The 17,631-nt window shown below is 40.1% G+C and overlaps 1 protein-coding gene across 2 annotated transcripts in view; it reads right to left on the reverse strand.

Annotated features, from left to right (window-relative positions):
* anks1b (ankyrin repeat and sterile alpha motif domain containing 1B) overlaps window positions 1-17,631 on the reverse strand; it is a 297,352-nt gene that overhangs the window by 2,672 nt on the left and 277,049 nt on the right. The window contains exons 22-27 of one of the 2 annotated variants that reach the window (XM_084710482.1): window positions 16,739-16,864; window positions 11,664-11,735; window positions 8,908-8,994; window positions 6,774-6,911; window positions 6,012-6,179; window positions 2,783-2,905 (exon numbers count right to left, since the gene is read on the reverse strand). In XM_084710482.1, coding sequence (XP_084566608.1) covers window positions 2,783-2,905; window positions 6,012-6,179; window positions 6,774-6,911; window positions 8,908-8,994; window positions 11,664-11,735; window positions 16,739-16,864 — 714 coding nt within the window. The remainder of the gene's footprint in view (window positions 1-2,782; window positions 2,906-6,011; window positions 6,180-6,773; window positions 6,912-8,907; window positions 8,995-11,663; window positions 11,736-16,738; window positions 16,865-17,631) is intronic. The other variant, XM_084710483.1, reaches the window with a different exon arrangement.

Here is a 17,631-nt window from a genome sequence, read left to right on the forward strand (position 1 = left end):
TGTCAGTTTAGAAAATGTTACACATGGCTTTATTGATTTTGTACTTTAGAATGCGTGTTTTCAAACCAAACAGTTCATCATTAGAGCTGCAACAATTAGTGGATTATTCAATCAGTCAAAAAGAAAATTAATTGCCAGCTATTTTGGTAGTCAATTAATCGTTAAAACAATACAGTACTAATATTTGATAGTATGGAAAGTACCAAAGCTATAAAAAGGAATGATCAAATGCTCATTTCATTAACACCTCAGTTCAATTTAGACATAAGTCAGTGATGTTTTCTGTTTTGTTTTTGTTAATTATTAGTTAATTAATTTGATTTTTGATGGTCGAGGGTTAAAACAAAAAGCAATTTGAAGACGTCACTTTGGGCACTGGAGAATTTTGATGAGCATTATTTGACATTTTAGAATAATCGATTAATCATGGTTGCAGCCCTATCATCATGACACATTTTGAATGCAGACGGCTGTTTCTGTTGAAAATCAACATTTTGCAGACTGTAGAAGGCAATTTTCTGATTCGATTTCATACTAATGAAGTCAGTGAAAACAGAGTTATACGGTAGAATCAATGAGATGGAGGAAGTAATGTAATGGAAAATAGTAACCCAAATGTATGGGAGATGAGATACAGATGAGGAAGTGGAACAGAGATCATGGACAGAAGATCACAGTCTAATTTTCCATATCTATAAAAGTTTACAATGCTGCTGGTCATTTACAATGAGCTGTACTTCCTGTACATGCAAACAGTATCAGTTGTCAAAGAGCTGTGGACTCTTGTCTGCTGCTACCACAGTGAAGCTGCTGTGGCTTCAAACCTGAGAAACAAGCTAAACAATCTACATTGCTTTCAAAAATAACCTCACAGCAACCAATCGAGCAGCTGGGCTTTGTTGCCGAGGGTGTTTTTTCTCCAATCTATGGGTTTATTTTCAGATAATTTGGGGGGAGGGGAGACTTGACTGTGAGAGCTGCAGAAGACTAAATGTGTCCTTGCACTCTGTCCAGTGCTAATTATATATGAACAACCATATTGAATGTATCTAAATAGGGTTAATATCCATTTCTGGAGTAGACAGGGTTAAGCTCAGAGTTCTGCAGTACACTAACAGAGCCATGTTTCTCTTATCTTCTTTTAGCACACTGCTACAGCAACAATACAGAAACTAACTATAATAATAATCCAGTTCTCTATCCTCTTCCTCTCACACAGCCACAGCAGGACCTTATAATCTTGTTATGGGGTTACAGGATTAGGGACAGACACACTTTCGATCTCACAGCAGCACAACAGCATCATGCTCGGTTAAAAACTTGTTCAGAGCATCACCATCAGTCTCAAATTCATCAACTATACATGAAGCCACAGAATGAACTGGCTGCCTTCAAAATAAGTTTTCACATCAACAGCCTTTTTTGATTTTCCACAGAAGGGTCGAGACGTGAGAACATGAAGTAATGCTGCAGGGACATCCAGTGTGTGATTCGGCTCTGCAAACCTTCAAAGGACAGCAACCTCACTTATCCAAGCCGCTGCAAAACACGCCATGTGCAATGGGAGTGTGTTGCACTTAACACTTTTGAATCATTTCTTGGCACACTGTGTACACGCCGGCAGAGCGGTCTTCTTTTGATAAGCCTTTAAAAAATTCAACTGGCTGTGTCGAACATGAAAATGTGGATGATGGAGTGTTTTTTCTCTGATCCACACTGCCTCTCCATGTGTAACAGCCAAAATACATGGGACATGGAAGCGACGTGTCACGTAGGCGAAGCAGAGCGGTGTTTTTTTTACCTGCTTACACTGAACGCTGTCTCTTTAGCGTGTGGTTCGGAGCCAGTTGTTTTTTCTGAAGAAGACACTGTTTGCATATTGAGTTTTGCCAAGTGTGGTTATGCAGGGTTTGGAAGTGTAGGCTATATTAACTGATAATGAATTAATTAAGTAGATTATTTTAACAACAGGATCATGGATACACTTGATTTGATTGGTTTACAATATAAAAACTAGGGCTGCACAAGCGCAATAAAATCACAGTATGGCCACGCACAATATCCAAATCACAGAACCAAATTGCAGACGTAAAAATATACGAATAAATGGCATTATAATGAGATACTGTACTGCTGCGTAGATGACTTGGCCTAAAAACTAGACCTCAATAAATATATCATCAAGATTTGTATAACTTTTTCTTCAGTGAACATGAAAACTTAAATGCAAAACTGATCATTTCCACTAACCGTATTGCATATTGCAATTTCAGTCAAAATAATCATAAAATTACTTTTTTTTTTTTTTTTTTTTTTTTTTAACCAAATTGTGTAGTGGTGGTTACTGCTTCAAACACTATTTATACGTTTATTATCTCAAATGTGTATCTGTAAGGAGCCAGTGTATCCCGATTCCAGGGTTGAATTGGTGCAGTGGGGCACATTAAAACTGACTGAAGCTCTAAAGTTGAGGTCTGCATTCAGCGCTCTATTGGCTGTAAAGAAATGAAGTGGGTTGGCTCTGCAAGACTGGCTGAAGTGTCACATCTATTTTTTTTTTTTTTTATAGCAGTGACAGTAACTGTTGATATGGAGATAGAGGAGCAACTTGATTATGAGACACACAAACACTCACCGCAAACAGAACACACGAGGAGGATGCAGAGTCAGTTGAATAAAAGCGACAGAATAAAATGGAAGCACTTACAGAGGGCGCGTTCTCCTCGACTAAAAGAAAAATCATGTGGAAATAAAGGATAAGAGAAGGAAAAGCGTGGAGGACCTGTGACTGAGCTTTGTGAGGAAGATGGAAGAGTCGAGGGGGAGGAAGAGGAGGGTGGAGAGGAGGCCGGTGAGGGGTGTAAATGTGGCCCAGTGACCAGCGGCTGGAGGGGGACATGATGACCTACAGGGGCAGAGGTCATACACAGGTCAAAGTGGGCCCGCTCAGCAGCAGCAAAACCAACACCGAAAAACAACACAGCAGCAGCGAAGCCAAAACCACAGCGATGACAGAGCGGCTGCATGGCAACAGGGAAAGGCAACAACACTCCAAAACCAAAGCAAAAACCATGGCAACAACATGGCAGCGAAGTCATCGCCCTGGCAACAGCGTGGGACAGCAGCGTTACTGCAATACAGCAAAACTAAAGCAAGGGTAGACCGTGTTACGCCACATTTATATGGCAAAAAAACACTCCCAGCACGGCAACAGTACAAAACCTCACTCTCAAAAAAGCATCTTCACAAGACAGTCGTATTCAAATTTCAAGGTATTTTCAAAGTCAATGAAAAAATTCTGCCAATGAGGTGAGATAGCTTGTAGTTACATTGAAATAAAGTGTAAATTCAAGGCTCCTACACCAACTACAAAATGAACCAGCAGCTGCTTTCACTTCATTGGAAGGCTTTTTCACTCCTTTTTCCACAACATAAGCTTGTAAAACTCAATCATACACGGTTAGGGTCATGTATTTCAATCCCATTTTGAAGCTACACTCAGATTACAGCAACATGCAGATGCTGATCAAAGACAACAGACACGCTCACACTCATAGGGGCAAGTTAAGTGGATGCTGAGGGAGATTTACAAGCAGATATGCTCGCATACACAACATAAATATGATTAGGAGGGTGTGGAGAAACAGAAACAAAGCAACAGTGTGTTTTTTAAAGCACAGCGGCTTGAGAGGTGCTGCAGGATGGAGATTATGGCTGGCAGGTGGCAGGAATATTAAGTGAATCCTGCAGTATCTTTGCCCTGCTGCACACCACAAGCCATTAACTACACCACACACGCACACACGCATGAACACGGGGAGGAAAAGGCAATTAATGGTTAATGCAACGATCGCCGAGTCAGCAGATTGTGTGTACACATGCCATCGTCCATCATTTCTGTAGGCAGAGGACCACACACGAGCTTTGCAAAAACACACAAATACTGCATGTGCTCTTTTTCTATCTTTCCTCACTGTCTCACATCTCGCTCTAACTTTAGAAAGTGAGACCATTCCTACGGAGCCACTGACTCTCCTCCATCACCATCTCTTTCTTCCATGGCTCACAGTATGTAAATGGACCTAAATTTGGTTGAAGCACACTGATATAAGCAGCCGCCGTAACTCTATACCGGGCCCTTTAGACACACACATGCGCTGCTGCGCCAGCCGAGGCGTGTCGGTGGAGGAGGTGAAGTGTGTGCAGTGTGGGTTAGCGTGACTATTTTGAGGCTCTGTCACGGGTTAATGGGAAGTTGACAGGTTTACAGATAGACTTTGTGACGCTGTGGTTTGAGGGGGCATGAAGAAAGGCCACACGTTTGCACACACACACAGAAATTCATGATAGAATGTAGGACACAAGTATCTAATATCACAAAGCTAGGGGATGAATATCGAATGACAACACTTTACTGCGACCAACTGAAATTAGACAACTGTTAAATGGGCCTTGTAGCATTTTTCACCACTAATTGCAAGTAGGTGGTGTGATGCCCCTTGCACTGTCTTGGAGGTGAAGTTAACCCAACAAGACATGGATATAGCTTAAACAATACCCGTTTTAAAATATTCAAAACATAAACATTTTTCATGGCAGCCATATTGAAATGAAACAGAAGGGTAAACAGAGGCATTATCAATGATACTAGTTAAGGTCCTGCTCCATTTAGCATAGCAGAGTCTTTCTAGTGAGCCATCATGGACAAAGCAGTTTTGTATCAGTGCTAGTGCTGTAGTCGAAACAGAAGTTTCCAAGTCAACAGTCTGTGGAAATATTGGATTTCAATATAGATTTTGTCGCAGGCAAACATTTTAGTATTCTGGGCAGACAGTGGACATCTGTGCACTCATGAAAATTCCACTAAAGATCCAGCCTGGTCCTGAATACCAGGTAAAAAGTCAATTATTAATATCCATTACTGTGGCTAAAAATATCATACTAAATGGTGTCATAACAATACCACCACTTTTTCTTGATATACTATTAGTGCTAAAATACAGTAAAATGAACAAACTGAAACTGTATTTCGGCTTTATAGGACTCTGCAAAGTCCAAAAACAAGTCTAAAAACACTTTAAACAGCAGCAGCTTGGTCTGTAGGTTGTAAGCACCCATTGCACTCTGGGTATTTCTCAGACACAAGAGACCTCTGCACACTACTGGATTTTTGATGAGGAGCTCATGGACTAAAATGTCAATAAAGTAATTCTCCATGCAGCGCTGCAGTATGTAGGAGTCTTACACTTGAGGATTCTTTATCTTCTCACACACACACACACACACACACACACACACACACACACACACACACACACACACACACACACACACACAGAGAGTGAGGCAAGCCAGGCAAACCTCCCCAGAGCTCTATGCAAACAGGCCTCATCAATCAGCCCAGTGTGTAAGAGACTGCAGGGACAACAAGACCGAACGGACGCTTAGCAGATCAAATATCCACCTACACCTCTGCCACACTGTCCGCTAGGCCAAGACTCTCACACACTCTCACTCTCTCTCTCTATCTCTCTCTCTCTCTCTCACACACACACTAAACACAAGCGCTCCAGGATAATCCCAGTACGCGAAAATGAGAGTTGAAAATGATGCAATTGAGCAGGGATGAGAGACCGGGACGAATCAGAGCAGAGGGATGGAAATTGTGGACAGATTGCAGTGTAAATGGGACAGAGTTGATGGGATGCTGGTTAGTTTCGATAAGAAGCAGATACGTAACAGCTAAATTAGAGTTCTTGAAAGGTTATATTAGACGTTAAAGTGAAAATCCATCTTAAAACCAACTCTTCTTTATGAGCAACGTCATACTGTATAGTAATTTTAGAAGGAACAGCTCAATGTTATCATGAAAAAGCTGTCAGATGTAGAAGATTGAGTTCACTGAAATGTTATAAACTTCGCAAAAACAGCCAGAGTTACTGATGTGAATCTCAGTTTAGGATGGATCTTCTCTTCAAACACTGGTGCGGCTGTGTGGCAGCGATGCTTACAGATTTGCGGATGTTGACTCGAGGTTTGGGGACAGGTTTGCTGGGCTTGCTGTCAAAGCTCTCAGGCAGTGTGGATGATCCGTGGCCGCTCTTCCTGGCTTGCAGGGCCAGCTGGTAGGCCACCTCGAAGGCCTGGCCGAGTGTCAGGATGATCTCATACGCCAAGTTCTGACAAGAGGGTAAAAGCGTACAGGCATGAGGACACAATGTGATTTTAACAGCACTATGGATGGTTGAACCAAAAAGAATGAACTTTTAAACCCAATTAAATCATGGTTTAACTTTAAATTATGTTGCACCAAACTTTTAAACTAGCTTAAAGTTAAGAAAGATTCATTTAAACCTCTATTTAAACCAGTTTTACCATAAACCTAGAATAATTTCATTCACACAAAAGCTTTAAACTTTATATTTAGGTTAGATGGCAAATGATGCAACATTTTGATAACTTTTTAGCGAGTCAGCAATCAATAAAAGAGCAACTGAATGTTAATGTTTCCATCCTCTTTTATACATACTATGTTTTGATAGCATTCAGATTTATTATTTATACAGCTATTTTAATTTGGGTAAGCAAGCATCTCCACATTGAATAAACTATATTTTTTATTTAGGTTTACATCACTAAACTTGGATCTACTCATTTTAAGCATAGTTTTATTCTATTATTAGACCTAATTTCAGACTGAATTAATCAGTGTTGGTGCAACCCAGTCTATGATGTTTACATATAAAAAACACAGATACAGTGTCAGAACTGACCACATCAAAAGCAGTGAAGACGTGGCAGTAGTGGTGACTGGACTTGAGGTCTTTGGTGATGTAGGCAAACGTAGAGAGATCCTCTGGATCCTGAGCCGCACACGAGATGTTACGGATCTCATGTTCTGCTATGATGTTCTGCAGAGAGAGAGAGAGAGAGAGAGAGAAAAGGAAGGGAAAAGAGAGATAAAAAAACAGATGCAGAAAGAAAAAGATGTGCAGAGAGAGATTGTTGATTATCTCCAGTGAGACAGTTCATGGAAAAACAAATCTGATTTATTATTCATCTCATTTCACACATCCCAAAACCATAATCAGTGTAGCACAATTTTGGTTTGAGAGTTTTCTGGAGTCACTGAGTTGGAATTTGTCCTCTGGTAATGTCACTGGAGAACACTCAGGCTTTGTGTTGTGTTAATTAAAGCACATAGCAGAACTGTGAATTGTGGAACATCAAAACCCCAAAAGAAAGTTTTAGTGAGGACCAACATCAAGAAAACATTTTTTGTCATAGTGAACAGTATCATCTTTGTTTCTGTAAAGATATCAGATATGATTGATTGTTCTTGTAAGGTCTCCATGTCATCATTATATGTATTAGTTGAGTCTGTGGTCTGTGCCAGTGGCACATGGGAGAAGTTATCCTTCAGTGTTTTCTGCCAGAAAGCCTTCTAACACATGGGCAACGGTTTATTTTAATAAAGTTTTGTTGCCTAAACCTGACCAAACTGCAACAGAAAACTGAAAAATTAAACTGAAAAAAAATGAGTCAACCCGTCATTTTAATTAGATTTTTTAAGGCTGATGAGACATAGCTTATTTAATAGCATTAATTTTGAAAAACAAAACGCTGCTGATAAAGATAGTTTTGCCTGGCTGTCATTCATTCTCCATCGTATCAGTCCCTCTTTCCATCTTGTTTAGCAACTACATCATAATTATCATAATTATCCCTCTCCTCTTGCACTGTGTGCAGGCAGTCAGGTGTGGCCTGTGGTTGATCTCCTCCCTCCCTTCATGAATTTATTAAACTTAAATGTATGATTTACATGTAGTGAGATTATGATTTTTTGGCTAAGATCTCTTATACATGGCTTAAGATGACCCGTCTTTCACTGCAGCTGACACAACCACTCATTATGGTAGATGACCCTCAGTGTTTTAATCTCTCAAAATAAAGGACAGCCTTCAGATTTTTACATTCAGCCAATCAGGGAAAATTTAGTGAACACAACCTCTGCATGGGAGAATAACAGCAGTCTCCTGAGTGGAAGTCCGGTGCTTAACCCATTCATCCACCACAACCTGCCCTTGATGAGGACTTTATCGCTCTTTATACTGTCACCTGACTTTGTAAAAATCTTTCTGGCAGAAAGCTCCAGTCCTGAAGGCTAACTTCTCCCTTGTGTTGTGTAGTGCTGCCTTGAGAAGAGAACTGAACTCAAAATGTACTGACTATCTGCAAATTATGCTCGTCCTTTGCAGTGTGTGTGTGTGCGCTTCTGTGCATAACAGAGGCTTAAATACTTTTTTTTTTTTTTTTGCAAGCAAGCAGCTTATAATTATCTTAAAATGGTTCCTTACTGTGCCCCAATTTTAACCACCTGAGGGGGATTAGATTGTCTTAAACGAGTGCATGAGAATCAGTACCTCATAGGAATGATTGACTTCTTGTTGTCTAAACTATCTTCACATAATATTTACACAGAGACAAACTCATTATACATTCATACATAAAACACTTTTCTGTCTGAGGACGACACACGCTGGGCACCTTTCACTCAAATGTCAGTGTGGATGTGAAAGGAAAGAGGTGATGATAAACTGTGAAATTAAAACGTCAGAAGTTTTTTATTATCAGCTTTTTAAACATTCCATTAAGAATTTAATGAACTGAGTAGGTTGTTATTGATTTTTCTCAGCTCTCCTATTGCATACTGATTATTGCCCGTTTGTGTTTTGCCCTCTCTTACACCTTATTGATTTTTACACCATATAGTTTTAAATCAGTCATGTTGCGGTTAAAGCAGACCTCAGTGCCGTTATACTGAGCATTTCTGACAGCTGTTGAAAAGCCTGACCTTTCATGTGTTATTTACAGTCAGCATCACAGGAAGCGAGTTGTGAGTGTTACCTTATTTGTGGCGTCGATGAACTTCACTCCTTTGTAGGACACGGAGAGCACGATGGTCGGCACTTTCTTCATCTGTTCCGTGGACTTCTTGGAGCGCACAAAAAACGAATAAGAAAGAGAGAGGGGAGGCAGCAATTACTTTTTGAGGCACTACACACACAGAGTAGAATTAGTTGCAAGGTTGAACTTTTAACAATCCACAGTTGTTATAATTAGTCTCAGATTAATGAGTTTCAGTTGGGAGAGATCTCAACTGAATTTAATAACCTTTTAGTTTCATAGAAGACTTAAATCCATGTCTGAGAAGCGACAAGAGCATGTGAGAAAAACAATGAAAATGTGAACAGATTAGAGTCCAATATTGGCCTGATACGACTCCATCATGGATTTACTGGAATTGGCGCATATGTTTACTGGTATGAAAACTTGTTTACAGAACATGTAATATAGAAAACAACGCTTGTTGTGATTTGGATTTAGCATAATGAGGAAAATCAACACTCACACATGGAGGAGGTCTATTTTTATTCCAGCTCAAAAATTCACTATATTGGCCACCATATTGGTGATCTGTGAATTTGTCCCCTCTAAAATCAGTATCAGTCACAACAAATCCCATATGGGTCTGACTAAATGATGAAAGCATGAGGTAAATGAACTAATCGATTAGTCTTCTGATGACTTCCTCCTGGATTACCAAAGTCAATTCAAATCATCTCTAAAGGTTAAAGGTTGTCAGACGCCTAATAAAAAAACAACTGCTCTCGAATTACATTTCTACACCTGATCGACTGCAGCGCTGCGTCCAATAAGTCTATTAGCTTATGAGCCACATCAGGCTCCTACTGTCCTGTTCATCTCTCCTCGTTCTTTTTAATTACATATTGGCACTTTAACGCGTCTCAATTACCTATATTTAAATTCATTATGCAGTGTGGTCCTGTGGAGAATTGTGTGATTTACAGCAATGTCGGCGTCACCCTCCAAGCTGTCATTCTACCTGCCAAAAGCTTTAATATATTCAAATAAATCGATGTGAGATGAGTCCCTCTCCTGTTTTCTTTGTATCACTTCTCATCTTTCATCACTTGTCTCTCAGCATCCATATTTCTATCATGCTCCGTCCCTCCTTGTCGAATCTACTCGCTGCTATCCTTCCTATCTCTGTTTCTTTTTCTTTTGTTCGGTCTCTTTTCTCCCTGCTCGCAGCGTGTTGCTGCTGCGGCTCGGCCTTGTCAGGATCAGGTAGCGCTGAAAAGCTGACAAAGGCGGCGCAGCCTGGCTTCGCTGGCAGATACCCAGCTGGAGGCTGTGAAGTTGGGATTTAAACATCCACGGTGGAAGGATGGAAGGACAGATGAAAGGAGGGATGCTGGGAACAGGGGGTAAAGCAGGAAGGTGCGTTCAGGCGGTAATACAATCGAGAACGATTCAACCTGCATCTCATTGCACTTAATTACAACCTTGGAGTGCAGCAAAGGTGTGTCAAACTGAGGAAAGAGAGAAGAAGGAAAGATGCCCCCTGATGTGGAAAAATAAATACAGAGAAAAGAGGGAGGAGGGGAGAGGAGCAGAAAGCTTCGCTCATGAATATTAAAATTTATCTTCACACTGCAGCAACTCAGGATGAGAATGAGAGATATGAGCCGAGGGGCCAGAGGAGAGACGGAGTCACTGTGTTACAGTAAAATATGGAGAGGGTGAGCGGGCAGGAAGAAAAGACATGATAGCAGGAGACAGATAACAGCAGCGAGAAATACAAAGAGAGTGAGCAGCACAGCGACACAAAGTGAGACGAAGATAAGGTGGTTTGAGGTAAAAGGGGGGTCACTGAGCCACCCAGGCAGGGATATTAAAAATAAATCCCTCAATACACTTAATCCACTGTCATGATATTTTAAGTTTGGTTAAGTTCTGGTGTGAGCGTGAGGGCACTCAAAGTATGAGACTGTGTCTCCAATTCAAAGGTTTTGCAGAATACATTTATATAATAGGACCACAAGTGCAGCCATGTACACTCATGCTGTTGTTTTTTTTTGTAGCTTCTTTTCGACTTCACTGTCAATGTTGCTGTGTTTCCAGATCTCAGCAGCAGATGTTGATTACGGGTGTACGGGAGAAGGTGAGTAAACGATTAAATGTTGCTGCATTTGCTAGTCGGCACCAGAAATACTAGTTGGTTAAACTATTTATTAATCAGCTCCTCCATGAAGTTGTGATAGCTAACATTAGCCACTCTGGCTTTCTGAGTGTTTTCTTGTTTCTAGAGTAGTTTAAATTTCAGTTTAAAGCTATAATATGTAACATTTCCACATTAACATATGTTATGTATTTCATTATTCCAAATCTTTCCAACAATGTTCAAAACAGAGAAATACATCATTTATTCAAGGTAATGGTGCATTTCCTGCAAGCTGTTGCTAACTAGCTGCTCTGCTTTCCAGGAAAACATGGACTACATCTGAGAATGGGGAACAAAGTCTGCAAACGTGACTCAATGTAATGTGAATAAAACTTTTAGTATCACCTCGTCCATGAACACGATTTGTACCTGAGTCACATCAGATAGATTCTCATCAGCCATGATGGTTATTAAGTTAAAAAATAACTCCCATGATCCTACACTACTTGTACCATATCATCAAACTATATACAGAGACTCTTAGAGGCACATGTTGTGCATCAATAATGTTAAAAATGTGAGTTGGATCTTTCCCACCAATAGCAGAAGTGAAGTGTGTCAGGTTGTGCTTTACCCGCATTTTGGCACAAGCGTCTTGTGTGGACTCCGTCCCTCTCAGCTCCTTCACCAGCATGGACCCCAGGTACTGTGGAAAAAACACACAAAGGATGTGAGTGTCTGGTCACGGCTGATACACAGTGTCATAACCATATTAACCTCCTAATCTTTGCCAGACACCAATGAGTCTGTCCCATGGACCCATCTATGGTTCTGTCTTTATAAGCTCAACTGAGCGTTGGTCTCACATTTAAGAAGCTTGAACCAGGAAATGTTTAGCATTTTTGCACAAGAAATGCAAACACTGCTGTTGTTTTTTGCAGTGACTGAAATAATATGACTTTCATTTTGTTTATGAGTATGAATTATGAATCATTTTTCGTGTCTGCATTCTTTTGTGCATATTGTTTTGATGAAATTAACACAAAAATGTCAAATATGTGTGTATTCATTTCATTTATAGCAATAATTATGGAGTATATTTCTCTGTGACAGCTGTACTAATATGGAGTTTGATTAAATGCACACAGACACACACAGCAGTGGTTAAATCCACCTTGAGAGGCTCCTGGCGGGACATTAACACCAAAGTCTGGCAGATCCCTCTCTCTAGACACAACTCTGTGGTCAGACATTCTGCACACGTAGTATCTGATTTAATAAAGAAGCTACTAATGGTGACAGTGTTTTACAGGGACAATGTTTATGTCGACATTACAGCACTAATGGGTGTGACATTCACCACCTCGCGGTGCCCTTCCTGCTTATGGAAGAGGCCTTATTCTTCAAAGTGGGACCCCAACAAGGCTTTTAGTGGATTAGAAGAGAAATATTTACAGCTTTTTTTCTTATCCCATCTGTTTGACTCCACAGTACATGACTCCAGAATTGAATATCTACCTCACAGGATTTATTTTGCATTTGATTAGCGATGCATTTTATTATGGAGGCAAAACCTTTTGGGTAAATTGCTTTGCGTGATGAGTTACTTTTCTTGTAGCACAGACCGTCACTTTTCATTTGGGGAGTCCGGTCCTTGGCGCAATCAGAAGGAGGTCGCCTGGGCTTGTTAATACTTTGTCTCGACTTAAGCTAACAATCTTAAATCGCTGTTATGGCAGGGTTTCTGGCACTTATCCTAGAAATTGCATTACAGTTGCACGCAAGACCAGCTGCTGTCTCATCTACTGTGTCTCTTTGGCAGTAATTGTTGATGTACACAAACATCCTTTATTTGCTCCAGATAAAATTCAAAGATGTCTGTAACATATCAAGGCTGAATGTCTACTACCATGCTAGCAGCTGTGTGAGGCTGTTCTGAGGCTCAGTGGTGCTTGGAACTAAAAGCTAAAACACCTACGCAAAGAATACAAAATACAAAGTACAATGGTGGCTGAGGGCAAAGTCATTTGTTTTGAAAATTTTAGCCGTGGACCACATTACTGCAAAAAGTGCGACGAATTGACATAGAAATGAAAAATCAGCTATGTGATCACAGTGTATCCTAAGGGGAGCTTGACTGTCTGTACAAACTTAATGACAATCCAGCCAATAGTTGTAGATATTTCATTATTTCATCGTTAACATAGCCATGTAACTATTGTTTTGAGCCAGGCTTGAAAAACTGTGGAACTGTCCTTTAACTATGACTGCAAAAGTAAAAGAGTTGAAGAGTAGAAAAAATTACTCAGTTTGATTATCAAAACTGTTGGTGATTAATTTAATAGTTGACAACTTATCGATTAATCATTGCAGCTCTACCTTTAACACTGTTAAATGTTATGTTTGGTTTATGCCCAGCTTTAAAACTGACATTACGAAGGAGAAGTGTAGAAGAATTTAATGATGACAACATCCGTGGTGTCAGAGCTCGAATGGAGCTTTGTCGGTAAAATTAAAAACGGTGCAATATTTTGTGCAAAATACAGGAGGTGATTACTTGTTTCATGAAGGGGATATCCAGGTTAAAGCCATTATCCTTCAGCGAATAAAAAAGACAAATCTGCACTAGTCACAAAGGAAGAGATCAGTTAAACAAGCTGCAATTTAATATGAGGACGGACTCCCTAATATTTTGTATATTGGATGTATCTACAGAAGCTTTTAGATGAGTATAACGGAGCACACAGAGTCAATGTTGAGATAACACTGGCTGTTAATGATGTCTAGTGTGGTAATGATGTTAGAATGTCTGCAGGGTTTTACTGGAAATGGATCTGTAATAACTTCAGATAATATTTTGGAGCTCTGCTTGTAAAGCTGACATAATAAAGTTAAGATGTCATCTGAGGTGCCTGTGAAAGTGGAGGTTTTGTTTATTTGGAGCCCGAGATGAAAATGAGAACAGGGCTGACGCATCCTTTTATTCTGTCCTTTTGGCTTTTTACCATCGCGCTTTCTCTATTAACACAAACACAATGCACTCCTCTCTTTCCTCTCTGCCTCTCATCACTGTCTTATCCATCTAATTTATTCTTATTCACTCTACGTCTCCCTCCAGCTTGCCAATATTCGTACTGAGCGCTCTGCCTCCTCCTCTGTTGTGGCTCCTGCTCATTTATCTCACTTTCCAAGCTTTCTGGGGCCCGTTGTCCTGGGACAGCGAGCATTAGAGATGTTGTCATAAACGGCTCCTTGAAAGCACCTCCATATTTTCCCCCGACGGCCCACCCGTTGTGCGTTCTTCACCGTCCGCCTAAAACATCGGCTGTGTAGTCGTACATCTGTCACAAGCCTAATGGTCCACGCTGTAGCTATCAATCTTCTAAGGTAAGAAAACGAAAAAGGGGCAATTTTTGACTGAACGAAGATGTGCTCTCGGGATGCTTATCTCTTATTCACTGCCTCTATCTCATCTTTGCTTGCTTTCATTCATATTTGATTTCAGCATCACATTTCCGTGTCCCATTTGCTCAAACCTGAATTTTTCAATCTTTTTTATCTCCCACTCTCTCTTACTTAGTCACCACGCTCTCATTGACTCCACTTCTTCACCAATCAGAACGTGCATCTCTGAGATACCCAATTGCAAGTCATTCTCTTTGTTTCTCAGAGCCAATGGCATCTCATATTGATTTTCTGCACTGTTTTACCTGCTCTGAGTAAGTAATTATTCCAGTGTGGATGCTGAGCAGATAACCAATCACAGGTGCAAGGCTGTAACCGTGGTAACGTGGATACATAACACTCTTTATGTAACTGGCAAAGGTCTAAATTTATCAAAGTGCAGAGAATAACTGAGTTCAGTATTGACTGAAAGGTGAAGCTGAAGGTCGTTGATCTTTGATATTATTAACTTAGGAGTAATATGACTAATATTGTTAAATTATTAATAATACCAGACTGAGGAGCAGCTTCCTCCCTCAGCCTGTGAGACTGCTTAAGTCATCCTCAGCACTCCTCCATACAAATTATTCCTATCTATATTTTTATCGATCTCTTCAACCAGTTCCAGTCAATCAATCCAGGGGGAACTACATTGAAATCTCATTATATCACCTTGTTGTCAATGATAAATAATCACCTCGTAAACTTGTTTCACTTAGTCAATTATCTGACAAGGCAATCAACAGAAGACTGAGGCAACAATTCTGGTAATTGTTAACTCTTTTAATGGACAGTTCACCTCAAAACCAAAAATAAAAAAAATATTTTTCCCCTGGCCTGTATAGCTGTTTATTCATCTAGTTAGTTTTGGTGGAAGCTGCAGCATTTTAAGGATATCGACTGTAGAGATGTCTGCCTTCTGTCAAATATAATGGGACTAAATGGAACTTGGTTTGTGGTGCTCAAAGCACCAAAAATATTCAAATGAAAAATTCAACACCAGTGTTTCTTTCCAAAAATCATGACCTGGTTATGCAAGATAATCCACAGACCTTGTGGTTGGAAGTTTCCTGTTGGAACATCTGTTAGAAAGAAAGTAGTTCCAGTAGATTCAAAAGTAGTTCTAGTAGATTCTACTGCAGCAAAAAAGTAGTTCCTACATGAAACTGCTCGCAAGTTCTGTGGATTATCTTAAGCAACCTGGTCATGATTTCTGAAAAGAGACACTGGTGTTGAATTTTTCAAATGTATGTTTTTGCCAGGACCACAGGACTAGAGCCATCTAGTTCCATTATACTGGAGGGAAGGCAGACATCTCTGCAGCTGCCATCTCCAAAACTCTGCAACTCACACCAAAACTATCTAGAAGGATAAATAGCATTACAGGCCAGAGGAAGAATATGTATTTTGATTTTGGTGTGAACTGTCCCTTTAATTGTTTTTTTTTTAAAGCAATTCTAGTTTCATCCTTTCAAATGTGATTTTTTGCTGTTCTTCCTGAGTTTTGTATGATAGTAAACTGAATGTCTTATGATTTTGGACAAAACTAGGGATGGGAATTGAGAACTGGAACTTAGGATATTAATGATTAATCATTAATCGATTTGTCACTGTATGGTGCTGAGCTCACAGGTTTTCTCATGATTTTGTTTGATCGGGCTTGTTGTTCTAGAAATGGCACTAATTGAGCCCTATTTTATTTTTTTTCTGTATTTAATTAATTACCTGTATATATGTTGTATTTTGCACATTGTTATGACTAATCAATAACATACGAAATGTGACAAAACAAATGAGGTGCAATTACTGCCATTGATTAACGTTTGATAAATACATTTTAATCTGTTAAACTTTATTGGTAATGATTGATTAATGTTTAATCACTAACATCCCTGGTAGGCAGGGTTAATGGATTTTTTCTTTGTCAGACACGCTGTTGCCTCAGATAGCTCACAGACCACAGCTAGCTTGATTGAATTGATCAGGAATCAGTGAGCGAATCTATAAAGAATTGGACCAATAAGCAGAATTGATAATGGCATTGGTATCAATAGAATCTTTTCAATTCACATCCCAAGACAACATGTAATTTGAGCACACTGAGTTGAATATTTGGACATTTTTCTCTATTTTCTGACATTTTATAAACCAAACAATCAATCAATTAATCAATTAAGAAAATCATCTGCAGATTAATTGGTTAGTTGCAGGCCAACATGCAAACACTCATGTAAGAGTGAAGTGAGGTGAGGGGGTAAGACTCACATAGGCTTCGTAGTCACAGGACTGAAAGATGAGCTTCTCGGGGTGATGCTGCCAGTACTGCACCGGAGTGGACGAGGTGGCCTCGTTTGGTGGACGCAACGTGATTGGCTCGCACCACTCGCCTGCCTGAAACGACAACCAATCGCACATTAGGACACAAGCAGGATCACAAGGAAGATTACAAGATGGGGCATGACATGGCGGGCTTGTGCTGCGTAACCCGTGTTGACATGAGTCGTTGGCCTGATAAATGTAAGTTCATAATGAAACAGCTTTCAGGCTGAACATGGACATGTCTTCAGAGGGACACGCTTCAGAGAACATCCAAGAGGAAATTAAACTTGGATGAATTATGCTCGGCGTCTAAATGTTCCTGTTCATCAGCTCAGTTTAAGACTCTGCTGCTTTTTCACCCAGTGAGCTTTCACCTTTTACACAAAGGAAATACCTAAATCCTATCTGCATACTTCTCAAATGTCTGTGAACAACAATTAAGCTTATTTTATAGTCCCCCATTCATCACTAAATGGAACCAGATGATTTTCTTGCACACACATCCTGTGACTGTATGTTTATGTGTCCAGCTATGTCTGATTGCTTGTGTGTGTGCGTGTGTGTGTGTGTGTGTGTGTGTGTGTGTGTAATCCCCGTCAGAAAGTCGGTGAGGCGTGTGGAGATCTTATGATCTGATGCAAAGATGTTGGATAAACATCCTGGGGAGAAGTCTGTAGAAACAGGCACTGGCCAAATCTACGCTCAGCTCTACCAGATTAACAATTTTAGTTTTAGTTATACTGTACTTTGTGTTTGGTTCAATGTGTTGCCCTGGCTGCAGCAGAAGTGTTGTGTGTGTTGAGTTTTGAAAAGCGTAACCATACTTGCGACTGCAGATA

The sequence above is a fragment of the Lutjanus erythropterus genome, chromosome 22 (genome assembly GCF_056507025.1).
Source record: "Lutjanus erythropterus isolate fLutEry1 chromosome 22, fLutEry1.hap2, whole genome shotgun sequence".
Classification (NCBI taxonomy): domain Eukaryota; kingdom Metazoa; phylum Chordata; class Actinopteri; order Lutjaniformes; family Lutjanidae; genus Lutjanus; species Lutjanus erythropterus.